This window comes from Trichoplusia ni, chromosome 7 (assembly GCF_003590095.1).
Source record: "Trichoplusia ni isolate ovarian cell line Hi5 chromosome 7, tn1, whole genome shotgun sequence".
Classification (NCBI taxonomy): Eukaryota; Metazoa; Arthropoda; class Insecta; order Lepidoptera; family Noctuidae; genus Trichoplusia; species Trichoplusia ni.
Window position 1 is genome coordinate 7,159,258 of NC_039484.1, and position 23,893 is coordinate 7,183,150.

A 23,893-nucleotide genomic window follows, 5' to 3' on the forward strand; every position below is an offset into this window, starting at 1 on the left:
TTCGCATTGTCTTAAGGATATTACTGAAAATTACTTGAAACACTGCATTGCAGCATCTCGGGAGCTCTGTAACTGTAATTAGCAAAACGTTTTAATGCTCTAAGTCGTATTGAAATTTGTGATTGTGTTTAGATGCAGTGTGTGGTGCGGGGTATTGGACCGTCATTATAGTGGTTGAAAGAATACGCTGTATACTTCCTACAATGCAAAATGAAAGACTAATACCATTATTCTAAGCTCATATAAAAAGTTTGTATTAAGAAACTTAAAATTTATTATCACTTCAAATCAAAAATATTTCAGTATATAGGTCTGTATAACATTACCACAGAACTTAGAAGTAAATTTTTGCCGTACCTCACACGCTTTTTACTCCTAAGGTCTCACAGTCCAAACAGTTTAAAGTTAGTTTGACTTCACGAATAGCATAGTAATTGAGCCACCACATCAAACCCACAGTGCGCGATGTCTCACGGCTTCGACCCCTGCGTAGAACAAGCGTCAACGAATGCTTGTCTAGAGTCTGGGTGTCCTTGTGCATGTGAATTGTATGTTTGCGAAACCCCCGCGACGCAAAGATTAAATTCCTTAGTGCGGAAAAAAGGATTGCTGTTTACTCCTTTAGTTCAGTTTTATGTTGACTATCGTAAATTCCAGAACGACTGTCAAAGCTGTAATGTCAGGTACTATCCGCTCAGTTTAGTACCAGCTGCTGCGGCGTCCACATTCTATAGATTAGATTAGTATTCGTTCTGCATGACTTCACTAGTACTGAGATTAAGGGCAATTATGTACGTATAGCCGGTACTAATTGCTCTTAATCTGAACAATAGTATGTTCACAGTTACACTAATATGTTTAGTTAAGTATGTGAAGCGTATAATCATAGTATAAAACTGTGTTGATTGGTAAATGTTAAGTTTTAAAAAGGTTGCATGATAAATCAAGCAATATGTAGGCTTCAGAGAATACAGGTCGCAAAGTTCGTTTAAATTCATAAACTGTTGATGCTATGTAAATAATTTTTGATTCTGATTTCTTATTAATGTATTTCATGTTTCGTAAAATATATTTTGAAAATTAAAAAATTGGTATACCTAGTAATTAAATTGATATAAATTGATAAATAGGATAACTTTTTGAAAATGTGTTCATTTTCTCATTTTGCTCTCACATTTTTAATTTAGCGACTATATCCTATACCGTAATTGAATAACCTGCTCAAGAAGAGAAAATCCCAAAAATATAAAAAGGATTTGTTCTTACCCTCAATTAATTCGTAATTTACTCCAATTCGCTTTGTATGTGAACATAACGAATTACGGAGCGTCTGTAATTTGTTGTAATCAGCGTTCGAATTGGGAATTTAATCAAAGGGAATCAGTGATTGTATGGACCAATTCTGCAATTACAACATGTGTTTGTGCTTCAATGGGTCGGTCGCACTGAATCACCCTGTGGCATGTCAATATTTTTGTGACCCATATGTCTTGAAAGCCAATTGGAGTAAAGTAAACGTATCAGTAATGTATTAAAGCAATTTATCAATACTAGGTTAATAATACCAGCCTATAGATGTCTCATGTTAGGCACATGCCTCTTTCTATATGTGTAAGTTTTGAGCATTAATAACCACGCTAGTTCGCTGCGGCGTTATTTCAGGATCCCATATTTCGGATTTTCTCCTTTTCCACTTGTATAATTAATTTAGTATTTCTAGGTAAAGCCAAACTCTGAATTTGGAAAGATGAAATTATCTTGCAAAATGAATACCGTGAGCTGTACATCAAGGCATCATTTAGCCTCTGTTAAGTATGTAATTTTTAATTACGTAGCTATACAAAAATTTTTTGGCCGACAAACGATAAAATCATTTTTTCGCTTTAACCACGCTTGCAATCACCAGGTCAACGAAGCAATCAATTGACAGATAAAGGATTAATTTTCTGTGTTTTTTTTTTGTTGAAAGCACATTTTAGAATTCCGTAACCAAACGGTAAAAACGGAACCTGATTACTAAGCCTCTGATGTCTATCTGTCTGTCACCTAGCTCTTATAGCCGTACCGTTACAGCTATACGAAATTTTCACAAATATAGTATTTGTAAAAATAAATTTTCATCCATGACCAAATAAATGATCCAAACAAATAATTGGATCTGTAAAAATCTAGGCTACAATTTCGGGTAGATCGCTTACCAAAAATAATATTATCTATTTATTTTGGCACGATGCAAAAAATAATGTTTAGTAAGAACAAAAAAGCAAACCACCAAAAAATACATTCATATTTTTTAAGCGCGTTGGCGGCGGAATAGCTTCTAATTTTATAAATAAATTAAATCATACGTCCTTACAAACTCCATAATAAGTCTTTCGCGGGCCGGCTGTATATTAAAAACTTCATCACTGAATTTTTAACACCACTTGACCTCCTTGATTGCAATCTTGAGCTAAATGATAAAATGTTTAAAAATTCACAGGAGTCATTACTTTTTCGGTCTAAGAAACTTGGAGCGGGGTTTTTATAAATTAATTATTAAACTCCCCTTTTTGCAAACCAAGATTTTAGTAGGCTTCACCGGTTTGTATAAGCCGGCCGTTCATTCTGAGAGGTAAATTGTAAATAAAAGTCGGAAGTATGACCAAGGAGGTCTGGTATTCTTAAAGATACGACGCAAGTTTGCTAATTTCATTAATAACAAAACTCAACCTTACCGTATTGTAATAAGGGCATTGTCAATACCACTGCACTCACATCTGTTCAAGAAAGTGATTGGATACTCACAAATCATAAGAGCTCATATCCGTGTGAAAGGAATAAAAAAAATGTATGCCATTTTGTTTGAAATTAATTAAGACAATAAACGTTATTTTAAATATTTAATACAAATAAGTAAGGTTTTGCTATACACGATTTATATTTTTATTATAAAAGAGTTCTATACATAACTTGAGAAAAAGAGTTGCGTATTTATCCAGTCACTCATAAAAAGCGACGCAAGGCAGTCAGTGTGTAAAATGCCTTATTACCTTCTTAGCATTCAACTCTCTTCATGAATAATTTACTGTATTTGTTTAATACTATAACATAAGTCTGAAAGGAAACATGAAGTACCTTCATTTTTACTACTATTTTACGTATACTAGGATAAATACGAAGTAAATATTTTATTTGTTGTGTTAATAAAATTTGAGTTATACTCATAGTACTCGATGAATAAAACTGCGCTTTGGAGATTTCAAAATGAATTACTCGCGGATTGCCTTAAGTAATTGAATTCCTAAAATATTATATTTTGTAGTCTAATATCATATGACATAATAATTATTGATGAAATAAAATTCAATATTTACGAAAAAAATAGTCTGTGTCGAGCAATACAATTGAAAACACACGAATAAAAATTACCACAAAATTCGGGTGAAAATAAATAAACAGGCGTACACACCTTGCCAATTTGATTGTTGAATTATTCATGATGTCTCACATGGTAGCCTGGAGGGGTGAGGAGTACTCTAAACATCGTACCGTTGCTGGAGGGGAACATAACGAAATGGGCAACCGAGACACCGCCTCATTTAAGGGCCCAAATAAAAAAATATCTGAACTTATTACGGTAGCTCAAAAGGTACCAGAAGTGTCATTATGATTAAGTGAGAACGAGGAAGAGGGTACAGGTAGGAAGCAATGTCTGAATAAAGTTAGGTTGTCTTTATTATTACAATGCGACTTTGTAATTTGGCATGCGAATAAATCGTACATACTGTTTAATAAAAATCAATTAATAAAATATATTTTTAAACTTGTGCAGGAATTTCTATCAAAGTACTTAACTATTTATTCGCTGGTTAAATTTAAGTACATTTTTATAACATAATTTATTTCGTAGCTTAAAATTGAAGGTTCAATAAAAACGAACCATGAAATATTCGTAGTAATGTCAAACCAATAAAATCTCTGTGGACTCGCCAATCGTACCTACTGGCATGAATAATAAGACCGCCATTAAAATTCCCTGAAGATACATTTGACAGCTAATGTCGACCCACGAACTGGCGATAAGAATTAAATAATCTAAATGGCTTCTGTACGACGGCTTTTGCCAACTGCAAATGAATTCTATATCGAGTTGCAGGAGAGGGCCGATTTGGCTGAAAATCGGAGGCACAAGAAATTTGTTGCCGTGATGATAATGATCCGAATAGTCCGTGGTCACCTTATCAGGAAACATGTGAAGTGGTTAGCTAAGAATGCTACGATCATACAGTGCGCGTTTAGAATGTTTTTAGCCAGGAGAGCATACCGGGCTGCTCTCAGGAGAGCTGTCAGGAATAAACATGACAAACATTACGCTAAAGCTGCTACGAGTATTCAGGTATGGTGTTATGTTCTGGTTTTATTTTATCCACAGCGTTGTTGAAATTAACATTCTATCTCATATGTACACATTAGGACAATTAAAATTAAAACAATTTGAATTCGTGTCCTTAAGGTAAGCTATTCGTTTGGTTATAGGCACTTTGGCGCGGACATTATTCAAGACGCACCAAGTTCTGCTATCGCACATATAGGCGATGGTTGGCCACAGTCAAAGAACGCGGTGAACGAAGAGCGGCTGAAGCTGCAGAATTTGGCATCAGAAGTAGAGCAGATGACCTCAGGATTTTGGAAGAGGAAGCACGCCAGTGGTTGGCCTTCGTAGTTTTTAAATTGCACCATTTACTGAGAACATTTGTCTGTGCTGGCGTATATTCAGAACCCGCTACTACGGAACTATCTGAATTCGAAAAACTACTCAAATCGATCCATTACACCGAATATATGAAGAGATTGAAACGAAAATACGATGAGTTTGTAAGAAAACACAGACCGGCTTTCTCGAATAAGAGGTTATTTCCTATAATAGGGGACGGAACCGACTATTGGTACCTATCTTTGGCCGAAATGTATGAACTGACAACGCCCGTTCAGAAAAAAGAGGATAACAGGCATAAAGCGACCCATCACGGGCGGATTCATAAAGAACCCTTTTTGTGGAAGAGACCGAGGCCGCCGGGGCCATGTGAGGGCAGAGGTCCGTTTACAGCCTCTCGGTCAACATCGATGACGTCCCCTCCTGCGCCGGCCCCGACACCAACCCCGACCGTGGTTAAGACTGGCGGAGGCGACGCTAAGCAACCTCCTCCAAAGGACCCGCGGTTTCATCTCTACGTCAAACATTACACACCAGACCCCGCCTTGTTCGACTACGTCGATTTCCACATAAACGTCCTTCTGAGACGAAAATGTTCCGTCGAAAACATCGATAAAGAATAGCGCTCTCGATTTTTCTAAATTAGATCAACTTTTGTCTGTTAACATTAACAACACAAGAGTGGTTTGTTTAAAAACACTCGGGTTTTTACATGGATGCGTATTATTCTCCCTTTATTTTTTTCGCTCGGAAATCCGTAATCAGGCTGCTAAGTTTGGAAGGGTCGTCCGGATGTTGCGAGCCGCGAGCCTTTTGTTGTTACTCTTTTGTTGTTGTGAATTTTACACTTGTAATTTATTTCAGGAAACGCCTTGGTGAGAAAGAAATTACGTTAAACTCTCCAAGGAAAATGTGTTTTGTAAATTACCATTACGCTTGTATAGGTTTTAGTCGGATACTTTTTTTTGCTGTCCTAAATCATGTTCCAGTGTTTGTTTTTGATAACAAATAAATGCTGAAGATATTTATTTGAATTTTAGCAGATTAATCTTAATTTGCATGCGATGTAACTCTTGTTTAAGCTATTTATGTTGCACACCGTACATCCACGACGGCCTGATTTGGCTAGGCTGGTATTTTACAGGTTTCATAGTAGTTTTACAAATTTGTTTATAAATGTGTTTTATAGCCAACATGATAATGCGTTTAAACTGGCACCAAGTGTGAAACTTATGAAACGGCCTTGTATTGCATAATACATAACATCTGGCTGAATGTTTGCTTTACGACGAGCTTACTCAGAAAGAAAACTAATCGATATATTCTCGCATATTTTGCAAGAGCAAAGCATATTTCACGTAGCATTCGAATACTGCTACGTGTTCATACTAAGAAAATATAACGGTAATATAGTTGTGTTATATTCGAGTTTGCGCTTCAGTCTATTATGGCTGGAGTATCTTTACTGTACGTCTTCAAACTCATTTGTCTGACAATGCCCGTTTGACTCGGCGAATTTATTAGGGTCAGAATAATGCAGGTTGTGGGTTTCTGAACCGACTCCTTATTGCACAGCCCGACTTAAGGCGGGTACCCATTTGTTAGACGTATAATGGTTGACCCACTTTACTTATGTGCCACGAAGCTGCTAAAATAGGGTGTGATTTGCGTCGCGGTACCTCAAACAATTATTCGGTCCCTATCATTTATTAAATGTACACTCTATTGGGAACGACTAAAATCCAATATCCAAGAAACGTCGATCCCGTGTCAAGGTCACAAGCAGAACCGTGTTGCGATATATGTTTATTTTCCGTTCACTTTTGTAAACTTTGCGTCTACTGTAACTGTCAGAGTCTCTCGCTCTGAGGGTGTTTGGGATATGAATAATGTATGGGGTAAATTTGCAAGTGTTTCAATTTACACCCGCCGACACTCCACGCCGTTGATACGCACCCGACTAGTTGAAGTGCAAAAAAGAAAACAACGAGCCGCGGCACGCGTGAAATGGGGACTAGACGCCTCAGCCGGGCTTACAACGACTGAACTAGCTATTTTCAAATATGACTGAAGTGCGACACTGATTTACTGTTTGTTTCACACCTCCCTTCTATGGAGTGTGTGCATAGGAACTTACCTGCTTTTCATTCATGTTTTTCTCATTATCTTCAACGTTAACACCAATAGATTACACGTATGTTACAGAAATCACATAACTTGTGTATTTAATAGGACGTATTGGTCTAAGGATTAATACAGGATGTCCTTGTTTGCCAGTTGGTTCATAGACAGAGTTAAACAAATAGTAGTTATTAGTTTCCAATACGTTTCAGGTCAATACAAGCGTATGACAAAGCAAACAATTAACATCTGTCGTCCTAACATGGATTAACAGGTTAATTAATACTGGACACGTTTAATCAGTTTGATAAATAAATAATTTAAATTTCTAATCGAATCTAAATTAAATTTCGAAACTCCTAATACTGGCTTTATTTTCGTTATCGATTCTATTTGAACCTCAAACGAGTGTATCGGAACATTTTGTAAGCAACTTTTTAACAATGTTAAGCTTTGTAATCGCTAAATTGCTACATCTGAATAAATTGGCTTTTTGTAGAAAAGGGTCTGGGAGACTATTAAATTTATTTCTTATTGAGTTTACATGGAATTTAGGTGGCTACGCTGTGGAAATAATTATAAACATTGGAAGTAAATTAGACAAGTTGAAACAGGCAAAGAGATCTTTTTTAAATGGACATTTAGGTTTGATTTCACATTTTGACTCAGATATGGTTAATATTAATTGTGATGTTAAGATCTGGAATGGACTATATCAGATTTCACTTAGTTACGGCCTGGTTGAAATATGAAAAAAAAGAAAATATAGCTAAGCCTCTTTGCTGAAATAGTGTAGAACATCTAATATGGCGGAATTCTCGGAACATATCCTATGAGGAAACATAAAAGTTACCTAAAATACACACGCTCACTATATTAGTAACATAAGTCAAAAACTTTATGAACGTAGCATTCGCGCTCGTAAGGAGAAAAATATAGCATCTTATAATTCTTACCTTTTTCTTTGCGGGAACGGCAATGTTCTAGTTAGAAAGACTTGAGGTAGTTTCTTAAAATATAGTGGTGGAAAATAAATGGTACTTATTTCGTTTTAAAATAAATTTCTTACTACTTCCACATTAAGGGATTTAATCCTTGTGTAGCGGGGTTTCACAAACGGTCAAGTCACATGCACAAAGACTCACTACAAGCATTTGTGGATCACACACAAATCTATGTTCTACGTGAGGATCGAACCCACAAAACGTCGCACTCAGTGGGTTTGGCGCGAGACCTCAACCACTCGACTATCCGTACAGTCACTTAATTTTTCACTGACAGGGTCATGGATACAGTAAACCTGAGCCATTGGATTTTTTTAAATGGCCTTATCCGTTTTAAGGTTTTTATTACACGTTAAAGTTCAGACATTTGTTAAGAACGTCGGTTTTATTATCATTTTGAAATAAATTTAGTGCATTCATTTGGATACATGAATGTGTAGCATACTCTGATTATTTTATCCGAGTCAGCTGGACTAAGCTTCAAAATAACACCAAAACTAACCATCAAAAAACATTCGAAAAATAGTAACAATGGTTCGTACTAGTTCGCAGTAATATCAAACCTTTTTAAAAGACGACAAAGGGGCATTCTTAGGTTGTATTCCGTTGACTCTCGGGCGATACTCGAGAGATTTCTAGTAAAGTTCCAAATCGATACCGCCGAGTTGAGTGGGTCCGTGATCTGTATGAAAAATGCGGGCGAACCGTGGTACGCAGTAATTAGTGGCCCGGTGTACGCCTGAGCGCGCGAGGGGATTCAGGGACGCGGTAAATACAGATAATATGGACGTTATGAGTAGGAATAGGTGGGTTTATTAATCAAGAAATAAATTTGTATATTTGCTACTACGGGCGCTGATATTTTTCATACTACAAGGCTAGGGCAAAAAAATATTTTTCCAATCATAGTCATGATTTTGTGCAATGAATCAATTATTACACAAAATCTTGACCACGAGTAAAATTTACACTACTGCTACTATAACACTATTTTTATTTCGGTAATAACTGAATGGCTCTCAAATTACCAGGAAATGATTATCAGACGATGCTCGTTCTTTTTGTTATGATAACATGTAACTTCGCAAGCATAACCGCGGGCACAGCCTAGATAAGTTATATTTATGCAAAAGTTTCCATGTGGCTTTTCGACAAACCAACCACAAAAGTTATTTTGATGGATTTTGCTATGAACATTCACCATGAAACCGCAAACCTTTGGTTGCTATTAATTTACAAAAAATATTATCCTAGCTAGATAGACATACATTTTTTCACTGCTATATTTTCGAGTGGGTTGAGTTTTTTTAAATATTTGAAATAAAATATATTAAGTATAAAGTACTCAACTATGAAAAAGACAGCAAAGTCTGTTCATTAATTCAGAGATATTTTGCATTTATTCTTCATCAATGCAAGCGAATCCTGCACTGCTACTAAGGACGTTACTCCTTTTTTAATAAGTAGTCTATAGACTTTTTCTTCGTTAACGCTATTCCGATCAGTGTGTCTATAAAAATATCTAGAACTGTTCTTCACTGTTTGAGTTGTAGAAGTAAAATTGAATTGTGAAAGTTTCCCTAGCGTTCAAAACTTGTGACTCTGTGTAAAAAGATACTTAGTTCTTACTTAAGTTTTTCCAACAACTATCGAGGTTCGACGCAAACTCTACTGTTTCTACTGAGTAGCCTTTATTATGAAGCAAATAGACAGTTTAAACTGTAAAAAGCGTGAAATCAACGAAAATGTATTTTGTGATCATGCTTATCATGCTTAAGCAGATAATTAGACAAACAAACGAAAAATAAAAAAAAAGATCTCCATATAGGTTTTCGCTCGCCCGCCGCCGTCGTCGCTTAGCTCATGATTGTGGACTCCGCTTGGGTTCTAAACTAGTCAGGCAATTCTAATTATGTTCAACATGAGTTTTAACGTAAGTGAGCATAATGAATCATTATAATTAGCAATAAAATTAATCATTAGGTAAAATAAAGCTTCTCTTCTTCAAGATAATGTATGGATGGATTTTTAGACGGCAAAAATAAAACTTTCTAAACTATAAGTGGCAAAAAACAGCCAGGCTAAAGTGGGAGTGGGCTGATCACGTCGCGCGAATGCAGCCTGACCGTTGGGCAAAAATCGTCACACACTGGACGCCGGAGGAAGGACATCGGCAATGGGGCCGTCCGCGACGAAGGTGGTGTGACGATCTAGTTAAATACGCGGGGCGCACGTGGCCGGAACTTGCACAACATAGAGAAGTGTGGAAGAGAACGGGGGAGGCCTTTGCCCAGCAGTGGGATCTAAAGCAGACTACATAAAAAAAAAACTATAAGTCAGCAATAATATAGTTCTATAAAAAACAGGTAAAGTATGTCACATAATTTACTTGGTTCTGAGTAATAAGTCGTACTAAACGATTAATTTACAAACACATCTCTAGTGTACTTGAAAATAGAATTACAGTGTCAGTGTGGGGGATTCAACCTGGCCTCTAGTGTAATAAGCCAAGCACTTAGGTACTGCGTCACTCCAGTCATCCGTAAGTCGGCTTGCCTTGTACACGTAATCTTGTTATTACCGGCAACACGTGAATTGTGCCTTTCATGTTAGGTGTTGCAATAATACAGAATGAAAGAAAATCTCCGACCTCGTTATAGGGACGCAAGGTGTTGCCCGATTCGTTCGTTACCTGAGGGTATTTATTTATTGGATGTTTTTTTTGGTTGGAGTATTGTTAATAGAGTTGGGTTGTGTTTTAAGAATTTGTAAAATTTTGATAATTTCTTAAGTAACAAAAATTAAAAATCTGAATAAAATTTTAAATATTTAATTGCGCCATTTTCTTACCGTTGGTCCAATTATACAGGTATCTAATTGTCTCAGTAGGGTAATGAATAAAGGTATGTTTTTGAAATCAAAAATCTAATGTTACCCAAAACCTCGTTAGTTCATTCATAGCATAAACGTTGTTCTATTTTGGGCCTCTTGAACCTCAAGTAATATGTTGCTCCATTTAGCTAACAAGCTATTTATACCTAGATACCTACATATGTTAAAACAAGTAAGGATTGTTCTCGACGGAACACTGTGCAGTAATTATTGGTGTTATCAGCTAAGTGGTGGCCGGTCTCGACTGATTGGACCCGGTTATCCGATTGATACGGAGTCTTCGCTACACTATAGATAGCTCTAATAGTATTCAGATTGCTGCAATCTAATTGGACGGGATGGTCATGGAACTTAAAACATGCATAACAGGCATTTTGAAATAATTTCGCAGATGGTCATATTTTTCGTATTTAAAATAAATTCTGTTGTTTTATAATAATAAACAAAAACAAACAGAATTCTATCGCGAACCGTCTGTGTTTGCTCTACCACATTTTTGTTACAGAAAACTATTCCGATTCTAGCTATACTTACATTTTGTTACCAACACCAATCAAACAAGAACGATTGAATAACGCCACTTCAAACAACCATCAAGGTTTTAATTGAAAAATACCTGTAACAGAATACGAAATAACAATTTCGATGAATGCTTCACACTAAAAGCTTGATGCTAAACGCGAGGGTTTTCAATTTAGCGAAATTTTAGTACAGTGGAAGTGTTTCATCGGGTGCTTTGAGCGCGTACAAGTGGAGCGTAATTCCGCTGCCCGCTCCGCTCGTGGCCCCGCTGCCGCTTGCGCGCCACCCTCGCCTGCCGAATGCTATCGAATTTTCCGGTCACTTCGCTCAATATTCGCTTGCCATTTTGATGAAAGCAGTGTTTTGCTTTTTTCGGCACTTTATCACGTGGCACTTTATTTTAAAATATACGTAATGGGGCTTAAAATATGTTGTAATCTTATTTTTATTGCAATTACTGTGTATAGTATGAACAAAGGATTTTCATTATCAGGAAAATTACTACAAGTTAATTATGTTATTCAAAGTAGGTCTTAAACTTATCTTGTCAAACATTCTCATCATCAACGACTGAATCACTCATATGTATCAAAATGATAGGTGGTGTGGGCTTGTTTCATTTCAGCAAATTTATATCTGTGGTTAAAGATTATTTTAGTTTTCTTCTTAAATATTACAACAATTATCATTTCAAACATTCCAAATTGTAAGTGTGTTAATTAAGCACCGTTATATTTAAACCAGCGTAAGAACGTAACTAGGTTCATTAACTTGCTACATATTTCGATTATGTTACCATTATAATATCACAAAATACAGCACAGTATTTAATTTTCACGTTAACAAATGGCGTAATCACTGTATTATAATTAATTAATGAAATGTACCTGTAAACGTGTTTTACATTTAAAACTTCACATGAAAAAGCTTAATTTTGTATTTATTGTTAATGATCTAGTCAAGTTTATTCTCGAGAAGTTGACCACAATAATACGTGGGTGTAACAAAGGTTTTAGCAAATCAGATTTATCTAAGACTAGTTTTTTAACATGGAAGTTTTTTAAAACGTCTCCCGCACTAAGGACTTTAATCTTTGGGTCGCGAATGGTTTCACAAGCACATGCACAAAGACACCCGGACTCAGAACAAGCGTGCGTGGATCACACAAACGCTTGTCCTACGCGAGGATTGAACCGGCGACACGTCGCGCACGGTGGGTTTGTCTTTATGACCTCAACCATTAGGCTATTCGTGCATTCTTTTGCATTGCCTTTTTTTTAAATTTCAGTAATTGTATCCGAGTTTGGAAGAGTCACAGCGCACTACACAGCATAGAGCAAGGTCTTTTCCCTGTTAATGTGAGCTGTTACTACATACATATCAAGTTAAAGTATACAAGTCACATGTACTTACACGTTAAAACGTAATAGGTACAGAGAATAGACGAATAGAGATTATTTTCTATATATAACATTAGTACAGATTGTCTGACAAAGGAATAGTTAAAACAAATTTAAACTAGGTACTGTTTTATCAACAAGTTCTTATGTTACAGTACAAAATACAACAAAGATTTAATTGACTATAGTATTGTTTTCAAGGGCCTCGAGGTCTATTAGTATCAGTCAATGTTTATTCATAGATCCAGCTAAGCTCTATGGTTTCTTTTGCTCATTTTTGGTATTTGGTACTTTCCCCACTGACTTTCCTCAATAGCCTTTGGCTATCCAACATCATTTATTTTATTATCAACAAGAAGTTTTTTAGATAAGCATGCAAGATCAAATAAACTCCATATTTTTATCCTGGAATTAAACTTTGTTACTTTAACCTTTAAAAAAAGTTTATAAGCATATCACAATCCTTGAGTCACACGATTCCATTTCGCCAAAAGCTATTCGAAAACAAAAATCGATTTCGTTAGTTTTACGAAACCAATGCATTCGCTTCAAACGTCGAAACGCAGTAAAAAGTGATCCTTTAGTAGTTGAAAGCGCGAACAGTACTTGTGCCGACATTGCCGACACATTCCTAGTACGTGTGAAACGTATAAACAAACATGTTACTACATGCTGAGGTGCGAGTGGCTGGCTCCCTTGAAAAGGGCTTTTGTAGAGCGTTAAGGCATCTCCACATTGACAAGACATTTACTCATTAATATGCAATGGAAAATGAAAATAGTTTTAAGTATTATTAAGTCTTGTTAATTACTTAATTATGGGGTATAGAGTTTAGTTTAAACGTGTTTTATTAAAAAAATTAAGAATAAGTTAGATATATCTATAAATAATAATATTACCTACTATTATATTTTTTAGATATTAATGCAAACAGTAACCTTATAATATGCCGCATGTACTTCCAAATAAAGCGATACATGAATTAAAACTGAACTGACATTGTTTATATTAAAGAACACGATAAATATTCTCGCCGTATCTGATTCAAACAGTTAGTATCAACTAGCATCATTAGCGATGGTGTAGCACATCCCTATTTTAGGGAGTTCATCGACCCTTCAATGTTCCGTAACAGGAAAATCGCAGGCCGAGTCTATACGCCTAAGACATCAAATTTTGGCTTTTGATCTAATAAAACAACCATTTTTTTCAAAGTCATTCTGAACGTGAAAATCTTTGCTAATACATACATACAATTGACCACTGAATATAAGCAATGTAAATTAAATATAATTAGTATCGAAATTACTGTTACGTATGCTCTATATTAATTTATCTATCATATAACTAACGATAAATGATTCGATTTTGTTCCTATTGCATAGCTATCGGGATTCTAACCACGTAACTTTTAGGTTAATCAAAGGCTATATTGCGGCACGTACAGTTAATATTTGATTATCATAGATTAGGCACAATGAATTGTTTCAATTGTAGTTCCAATTGCAGTTCCACCAATAGTTTGGTAATGTATTAACGTTCTACGTAAATAGACCAGAGCCCCGATTCTGCTATTTTACAATGCCCGAGGAATGAATGGCAATTGGATTAAATTTGAAATTATTCCTATTCTCGTAGGCATTTTGCCAATACAATAATTGAAACTTAATTGTATTGACCTTGAGTTTAGCGTCCCACACTGAATTTCCAATTATTGCGTAGAAAAATGCTTAAGATAAAACGAAAGTTGACATTTTCGTTTTATAATTCTGCATTCGTAAATAGCAGAATTGGGGCCTTGTGTAATGTGCGGTGACCATTTAGCTTGAAAACAAATCAGTTGAGTAAATATTCAAATTCTAAACAAACTAGGCTGGGTAAATATTATCTCGATTCTAAAATTTAAATCGTTATCGTGACTACTAAAAGTGGAAGCATTGGGTACTCGAATTTAGATCGTCAATATTCAGTGGAATGGTAAAGTTATGAAGCTTTAAAGGTGAAATACGTTTGTGACCGCGTGTCATTGCCGTTGATGCGTTTTTCCTGTTTTTCATTTTCATTTTTTGGCACGGTTTTTATGTGCCTAGTTTTTATTTGATTGGCTCATAATATTTTTCGTGCCGTATTTAGAAATATATATTACTCTAGTAAGTTAAAAAAAACCTTTTTTTCCCTAACTACGTTGTGGCTATTTGTATAATGATATGAAAATACGCATTCAATCTTCCTATCGGGCTATTTTTTTTTGAGAGAAATACTCTATTGTATATTCTCGTGCCTTCATTGGCGCCAATATTACTTGATAAAACCAATATTTGTGGATGTGAATTAGATTAAATAATGAGGTAATTAAATAGGTAATGATTTAGAACCCCTAGCAGGGATTACGTGCGCGATACGTTACAGGCAGAAACCACAATGCAATTACGCGAAGGTGTAGCCGCTTGTGCCTGAGGCTGTCACGGCTAGGCCTAACCTCAATCCGATGGAACCCATTTAATTTGATAAAATGGGTTCATATGATCAATATCTACTTGCCTTGCAATCCAATTTAATGAATGTTATTTTGAAAAGTTTAGGTATGGACTTTTTTTGCATGTTATCTTTGCAGGTTTTGTTTTTGTAATGAAACATGATTTCGCATCAAGTTTATTCAAATTGTGAATAACCAGAAATAACTTTTGTGCCTTTATTTGGCTTAACGGAAATAAACATGCAAAGATTAAAAAAGAATAAGCCGTTTTACTTACCCCATTATAAAAAATTGAATGTAATACAAAACCAATTGATATTGATCACGATAAAGAAATGTATTTTTAGTAACAAGTGTGCCATTTCATTTCAAAATAACTTAGACATAATTTGTTGAGTAAACCACAATTAATTAAAGTTCGTCCTAGTTAGCTTGAAATTAATACTAAAAACAAACCTAGTTATCCAAACCACTTTCAAATGAACTCGGCTAAAACACTGTTTAATCTATAACCGGTATCCGGATCTAAAATAGCAGTTAATCAATTCATAATTGTGGGGAAACAAAGCTATTTTGCAGGGACTATCGTTTTTGACACTTCATTGATACCGTGCCGCATTTTAGTGGGAATAATAAAATGCAATCACGATCATTTTGTGTTTAATGCTAGAACCGTTTTATGTTCCTATATGACCTAATTTTAGAGTTCTGTACTCAAAGGATAAAAATAGAAATCTATTTCTGAGGCTTCGCTGTCTGTCAGTCTGTACCTCCTTCTGACAACAGGCTGACATCTCATGAACTGTGATAGTTAGTTCGTTGATTCTTTTAAAGTGACGTATTTCTAATGCCTTTTTATCAGTAAGTATTGAAAATAAACAGATTTTCAGATGAGAATCCCTAGTTTGCGTGGAAATTGGGGAAAGTTTATTAATTTGGGATACAGTTTTTTTTTTATAGACGGTAAATAATAATTAATATTTTATTAAAACTTGAACCACTGAACAAAAAAATTGTTATTTTTAGTAACATAATGACTCTATTTTAAATACCTATAGTTTATAATGAGACCAAAATTTTTGAATCATTCAATTCGCTTCAACCTACACACTCTATAAGTGCGAGCTATAGAGACTCTTATAAAGCAAAGTTCAAATTAAATACACTGAAATTAATTAAACCAAGGTTTCTTCCGCCTTTAAATTATGTACGTGTTCTTTCCAAGGCCACGTAGCCCAACGATCGCGATGTAGTCTTATTAAATCGATCGCTTCCAAACTTTACAGCACCTATTGTTGATGAATACACCAAACCACTTGCGCAGGTAACGTGTATCGAAACTGTACACGTTTATCGTTCATTTATCGATTTCGTGTACACAGTCCCATTTTTCCAATAGGAATTCCTCTACCCACAAAGTTTTTCCTATAACGCAATACCAGTGGTGAGCTATCCCAGAAATTTCTGAATAAGTAAAGCACGTAAGCTACCTACTTACGTAGAAATATGTATAATATATTATGCTACACGGTTTGCTCCGAAGCTCATCACGTAGCGGTGCTACGCACAGTTGGCTACGAAACCTCGTAGGCGTAGCACACAAGTTTGTTTATATTCATACACAAGATGACTTTCTTTAATTTCAAGCTGTAAAATGAATATTCACGCAAGTCAAGGTCTTTAGGTTATATGGACTCCTTCAAACAAAATGTTCCATTGATTAACTCGAGATAATTGGGATCGTTTTACCACCGCACTCTTAATTTCGTACTGAATGAATTCAAAAGACGTTTCTATTAACAGTGGGCTTGAGTACCTGTACTAATTAGTTCGGAAAATTAATGGCCAAGTTAGTTCGGGTAACGGCTGAGAATGAAAACATAACTTAGGCTATATGGCTTATCTTAATCAAGTTGGCTAATTCGCTTATAATTACTATTTAAATTTAGAATAAGATACTTTACTCTTTAATCGAAAATACTGTGTTGGGTGTTAACGAGCTTTAACGTTACTTCCAAAAAAATTATAATTACTTGCATACAATTAGTTTACTGGAAAACTGATAGCAGTTAATTACATAAGTACCTGTACAATCAACGTATCTACACGAACCATCGTTTACCGTCATGTCTAACCAGCTGTCACAAAACAATGACAGGCCATTTTTAACCCTATACGCGGCGTGTAATTACAATCCTTAATTTATCGAGTTATGACACAAATGTCGAGTCTGACGTCTTATTAATACCGCGTCTCATCCGTCGCCAGTACGTTATTAATGACGCTAGTAATTATCCGACTAAGACGAGTTCTCATTACACGAGAGGAATAATTCTGAATATGCTTAAACATGATTTATCATCATTAAAACTTCGACGTGTTAATGAAAGTTGATGAGTCTCGAGCGGCCATGCGTTCTGCCTTTGTTGTAGCTCTGCTTTGATTTAATTGGACTCGAATAGATTTCTAGATTTATTACGTGATTTGTTGGTCTCCTTTAACTTTGTTGGTCGTGAACAAAGTTACTGAGTTTAGGTTATGGTAATTTATACAGAAGTTAATTTTCTAGAAATATTACGTTTGCTTTTGCGAATGCTGTCTGAGTTGAATACACAATGTTTAACTGGTAATAATTATATTTTTTACGATTACTTTTTTTTTGTTATTTTTTATTCCTGCGGACCTACCGCTCTATTTTAAAGCAATATGGATGTGGTATTAAAAGCGTGTCAGCATTAAAACTTTATATACTACATTCTTCATAGAGCAAATCAAATTGACAAATGCACCAAGAAGCTGTAAGTTTCATCAACTGCTTCTTATTTGCATTCTTTTAAGTTTTAACTAATGAATCGCCTCTAAAATGTTTACTAACATTATATTATGAGGTCAACTCATAATATAATGTAAGTAAACATTTTATACGTGTGTATGACGTCTATTCTATTCTTTAATGATATAAATTCAAGAATATAATTTTTGCACCGTTTCTGATTAACAAAGACTCAGAAATATTCAAAATATTCACCTCAATTCAAAGATGACTGATACCATACCATCGTAATTGCAAACTAAGGAGTTGCCATCTAGCATTACTATAGATACCTACTAAACTACAAGGTACCTGGTTCAATCAGAGACGGCTCGAAATAGGCGTATTACATTGTCTAGTATTGTATATACGTAGATCGTACTTTACGGCTATTATTCGGTCTAGTTATTCAAGGTACGGTAACTGGAACACGTATACATGCTCTATCTATTCTTATTGCAAAGCACGTTTGCGTGATAGTCCTTTGGCGATGTTTATTATGTAAACGGGTTCCCGATTCGTATGAATAGTCGAGCCTATATAACTAGGTATTATTATACAATAGAAGACTTTGTAGCAAGTATAATATGAAAGTAACTGAAACACTCTAAATGTAGTTTTTAAATTATTGCTTTATTATTAGACTTGATGCAGCAAATCAAATGTTTGCGATAAATTGCAAATGATACTACAATTTTTTATTTGCGAAATACACTGTCACGTTAGTTCTAAAATGTATAGTTTCATTATATAGCCAGTTAAAGAAGACGTACCATGTTATGCGAGCAAGCACACACAGTTCTAATAACGAAACAGCACGGTCACGCCTAAATCATCAAAAAAAGTCTTATCACTCCAGCAGCCGCCACTCAAACACATAAAAAATTCCGTGTCCCACATTCTTCTTACTCATAAATTCATCTTCCATGGTGTCACGAGTGAGACAAACACGCCATAACTCAAACATGCGGGCCGGCTATAAACAAGCCAGGGAAGATACGGAGTGACGTCACGAGCGCCTCTGAATGCAGCCAAGTGACGCAAAACACACGGGCCGTGACCGCCGAGTGACGTCATTTGTCACCGTCACTCACAAGTAACGGTTGTTGTAAATCAGACGGTACACTCAAATAACAAGGTGCACGACACGTGCCTATTTCGAAAATTTCTAACTTCTAACTACCAATGTGAAAAGGGTGAAGGTTAGTTGACAGTGATAAACAACTGCTACGACTTAATTACGGGTTGATTGTATCTAAAACAGTTCTGTTCACCTAGGAAGACTAATGCTTTCATTTTGTATAGTAATTGTGTCAGGTGCATTAGAGACGTTTGCTATTCTAAGCACGGGGATATACAGTTGAAATTTATAGTCAGAATTCAAAGATTCTGGGTGTTTTCAAAGGTGTTACTTGTGCAGCAGCTTTTGTGTTCTCCTTAAGTATTATGAACTTTTAGGATTTTTCTAATACAAAAAACATTTAAGTTGCGTGCGTAAAATTCCACATTTTAATAAACTATTTACTAGTGCGTTGTGCGGAATTTCCGCATTATATCTCGTCACTATGTTGTGTGATAAATATGCAGGAATAACGCCTCTATGTCGAAGTTAACTTGTCTATAATTCTCAAAGAGTTATCATCTCATTAAATTTCTTTATTGCTATGTTTTGGCAACATCAATCTTGATAGTACGCCTAAGCATCAGTAGCAGCTCTTTATTAAATTTACCGAAGCGCAAGCTGTCATTGGGCTCGGCATCACGTCTCGAGATTAATTTTAAGTCATGTCAAATTTACGTTGGCTTTAATATCGTGTGGATATGTCGCGATAATTACCCTCCGACCGGGGCGCTATGTACTTGTGTGCGAACATGACGTAACACTGCTTACAGCTTAGCATATGACACACGGTTAGGAAACATTACGCTGTACACCTAAAATTGTGTTCATATTCTCAGTAGGTGGTCTTGGGATTTGGTTGTGTATTACGTTGATTGGCATTAATGTTTTAGGAAGGTTAGTCTCGTGAGAAGCATTTCTGGTTTAATTTCCTTTTAAAAGCTTTGGTAGTGTAATTTTGCACGATATTTTTTATGTCACTGATAATAAGAAATCTTATACTATAAAAAAATAAGACTGAGACATTTTATGTAGACATTTTTTGTAAAAAATAAACTCTCGCAGTAGTTAAACGTAATAATAATTTATAGTACTTGGCTCTTTCATGTTGTAAAAAGTAAACACAACTTTAAAACCGACCTTCGATAAAGAAAAAGCGGTGATTTTTCTGATTGGCGCATAGTTTAAGTCGGACGCTGTGGGACCGAAAAAAAATGTGTTTTTTATGTCCCCCTGACAATGTCATGGCATGCAGATTGCAAGTACGTGATCTGAAAGTCAATGTCCTCGCGCTGTGGTTGACAAGCCGATTAGTGGCTTATAGTGACTGGAGGGCGGGTGTCACTCCGGCAACTGCCATCGGCACGCGACAACCCTGGTTTTTTTAATATTACTCGATAAAGATGCATTTTGCAGAAAATTGTTTTTCAACAAGATAATCGCGTAAAAAATGTACAAAATGTATTGTGGCCACACGTTGTAATTTTACGAGAATAAATCCTTTGTCAACAAATACATTCAGGTCCCTTTACCCAAATATAAGGAGATCCAATAACGCCACGACCTTTAAGTTTTCTTTGTTTTCTTAACAACGAAGTTTGAGAAGAAAATTTGTTTGTAATTCAACCAATCCGACATTCAATTATTTCTGACCTTGTTTGAACATTTTGAATATTTCCTACCTACCTGTATCTGTTGACATGTTGTATAAAATATGATAAAACATACGGCAGCTATTTAAATATTCGTTTATAAAAACGTTATGTTTATGAAAATCCATTATTTTTGTGATTTACCGGTTAAAACCCAATTTGCTTAAAATGCAAATTACCCGTCCAGATAATTAGATATCAATTACTTTTTCCAACAAAACCAAATTAATTTCACACAATAGGATGTATAATGTTTTACTCGGCGGACGCCAGATCCAAATTTGATTGTTTGCCAATAAATTTAAAACGACGCAAAAACAATTTGTCAATGTAACTTTGATTAATAATTAAATAGTCGTCAACCAAATTTGTTTGGTGACAAGAATTAATTGAAATGTATGACGCGGCCGGTGGCGTTGCGCCAGCTGTTCGGAGCTTTAATTAAGGAGCTAATGTACTGCCGCAGCGGATCCTGGCGACTGAAGGATGTGATTGATGACACGTGAACATACCTATACATGCCTACACATACCTACACACAAACCGATATTCCCGCACGTCGAATCCGACGACAAATTATTATTTCATTTTGTTTCTGTCAGCGTTTAATGGATTAATCCTTTGGTTACGCCGTTTGGTTCCAATCGTTTAGTGTTCTTGAAGCTGAGATTTGCTGTGATGCATTGTTGCTAGTGATCAAAACCAGTCTGCAGGTGAATTGATGTTAGTCGAGAGGTCTTCTAATGTATTCTTAATCTTATTTTTCGGTTAAGGGTCCGTTTCACCACTACCAAATAAGTTACCGTTAAAATTACTTGACAGATTTTTTTATATATAGACTGTCAGTTTTTTCCAATTTATCTGCCGGGTAACGGCTAATCACTGATTATAAAACAGGCGCGAAATCTGCGTTTTTATGAAGCTAAGCTATTTTATTAAGAATTCTACTTGCTAGTATGCTTCTTTGTTTTTCGATATTTAAAATATCGTTGAGGCTTTTTACATTTATTTGTGAGTAAGAAGGTGATTTTATTAAATTTAGTATTTTTTGTAATTCAGTCCCGAAAAATGCGGGTGACCATGTTTATATAGGATTGCTGTCAATAAATGTAATATAGAATCAGAAAACAAAATTAAAAAAAAATCTATCCAAAGCTTCACCTGTAAAAACTACAAAGTGTTGTTAAAAAAAAAGCAGTTTCAGAGCTCATAACTTACGAACTGCATTTTTGAAAACAACAAACAATTGAGAATTCAACCATTTGCACATTGAATACCGAATTTTATTTGAGTTTGTAGGCTAACAGGTTAAAATTTCGGTGAAGTGCGATCGTGTGAAAAGGCTATATCTACAATATCTGAAACTGTTCGCAGTTCTATGACGTCAACGAAGCCAAGAAACAATGAAGTTAACTGTGCTTAGAGATTGCAAAGTAATTCTAATGTAGCCAATAGGATATTCGAATAAATCTCATAATTTAAATCGGTAGGTATAGTCTGTCAGACCTACAATCTAGATATAACAGATTTATTTAGACATATTTAGAAAAAAAAATGAAAAAGTGTTTTCTATTTTATTACATCATAAGAATTAAGCAAGATCAAAAGAACTTAAGTTTTTTAGTGGAGGTTATAATATCAATTGCTAGTAGAAAACGTAATGGCAAGTGACGTCACACGAGATTTTAAATCACATGATCATCAGATAAAATAAAAAATAAAATTCCAACATTTTTTACATCTGTCTGACAGACTAAAGAGGTTTCTTTTGTCAAATACTCTCTTGTAACTATTTCTCATTTATTACAGATTTTGTGACAAACGTTATTTAGACATAAAAACGACTATTTTACTGACAAAACAGCTATAATGCAGCTAATAAACTTATCGTACCACCTCAATACCCGTAGACATTTATTTCAAAATCTGCACGGTCGTTTGTAAATTCGAACAGATCGGTGATATTTCATGCGCTTGCTATGCGGGTGGACATGGACGTGAATTATGACGTCACAAGCCGACCGCGCAGGATGCGACCTGCGACACGTCATTGCATCGGTATTGCGAACCCTTGTTTCCGATGGCCCAATAAATTCGTTCGAAGGCTGTCATTTTGTTCAGTTAAACCCTGTATTTTGAATTAAAGTTTCAGATTTAGTTGACGTTGTAAGCTTCCTTTATTTATGCTTGGCTGATGTTCTTTTGCCGATGTGTTTTATATAAACAGATCCCTGTTTCAAATTACATGTATTGTATATCAATTAAGAGAACGTTGAAAAGGTATATTCTAATTAAAACCAGCAAAAAATACGTTTTTTATTAAATAATTTTATAGTCTTTGAACATGAAAATATTGATTTCAAAGATAAATTTTATAACTTTTGAAATAAGTTAAAATATCGCTTCGTTTGTGTATTCAAAAATAAATAACAGCGAAGTTAGCAAATACTCTTAAGTATGAATAATGGTAGGTAAAACATAATACCAGGCGTAAAAACTTCTTGATTTTTGCTATAAGAAACGCGATGAATCTCGTAATCCGTATAGAGTGTAGGACATTTTGCTAACGAAGACAAATGAAGCACACCTGTCCACCGAGTAGCCCAGGATTAAATACCGATGAGGCATTAGCCACGGGTTATATGGAGTATTTGTACGGCGAATATTGAAGAAATAAATAACAGAAGAAAGAAGAAGAATTGTAGGGAAAGTGGGCGTGTGTGTGTATGTTTGTTATCTCTTCACACTCAAGCAGCTAGACCGATTTCGATGATGTCTGGTATTGAGGTAGCTTATACCTATTAGTTTAGATTGATTTGAAGGAATTGGTACTAAGGGTACTAATAAAATCTAGTCACGACTTTCATACCTTAGAAAAACATATGCGATAAATAAATAAATAAGACTCTAAGTGATACATTTTTTTAATAGCTTTAAGTATACTTTTTCTTATAAGTACTTGATGTTTTGAATATAGCTGAACGTTTAATAAAGGAAACTTTTAGCCGCAAAATCGATTCTAATACAAAGCCCATCCATCAGTAACTTACAAATACCGTTTCAACTTTTCCTAAGCGAACGATTTTACAACTAAACAGCTGTGGCTTTACAAAATGCTGCTTCAATAATTGTATTACTTTATACAAAAGTATAGTCGACAAGAAAAGTACAAATATTTATAGGTATTTACAACACATC

General features: G+C 35.2%; 2 protein-coding genes across 2 annotated transcripts in view; both read left to right on the plus strand.

The window, feature by feature from the left end:
• The window catches only part of LOC113496124 (semaphorin-2A), a 263,037-nt gene that overhangs the window by 54,229 nt on the left and 184,915 nt on the right, over positions 1-23,893 (plus strand). The gene's annotated exons all lie outside the window — the stretch shown is intronic.
• Positions 3,486-7,888, plus strand: LOC113496125 (spermatogenesis-associated protein 17-like). Its single transcript, XM_026875249.1, has 2 exons — positions 3,486-4,378; positions 4,519-7,888. Exons 1-2 carry the CDS (start codon positions 4,082-4,084, stop codon positions 5,317-5,319), a joined length of 1,098 nt encoding a protein of 365 aa, XP_026731050.1. The 5' UTR covers positions 3,486-4,081; the 3' UTR covers positions 5,320-7,888.

Bases quoted from the DNA above. Each gene is read 5' to 3' on its own strand.
- LOC113496125 (XM_026875249.1), top strand. From the start codon at position 4,082: ATGGCTTCTGTACGACGGCTTTTGCCAACTGCAAATGAATTCTATATC. The intron at 4,379-4,518 runs GTATGGTGTTAT...GTTTGGTTATAG, and splicing joins AAGCTGCTACGAGTATTCAG to GCACTTTGGCGCGGACATTA.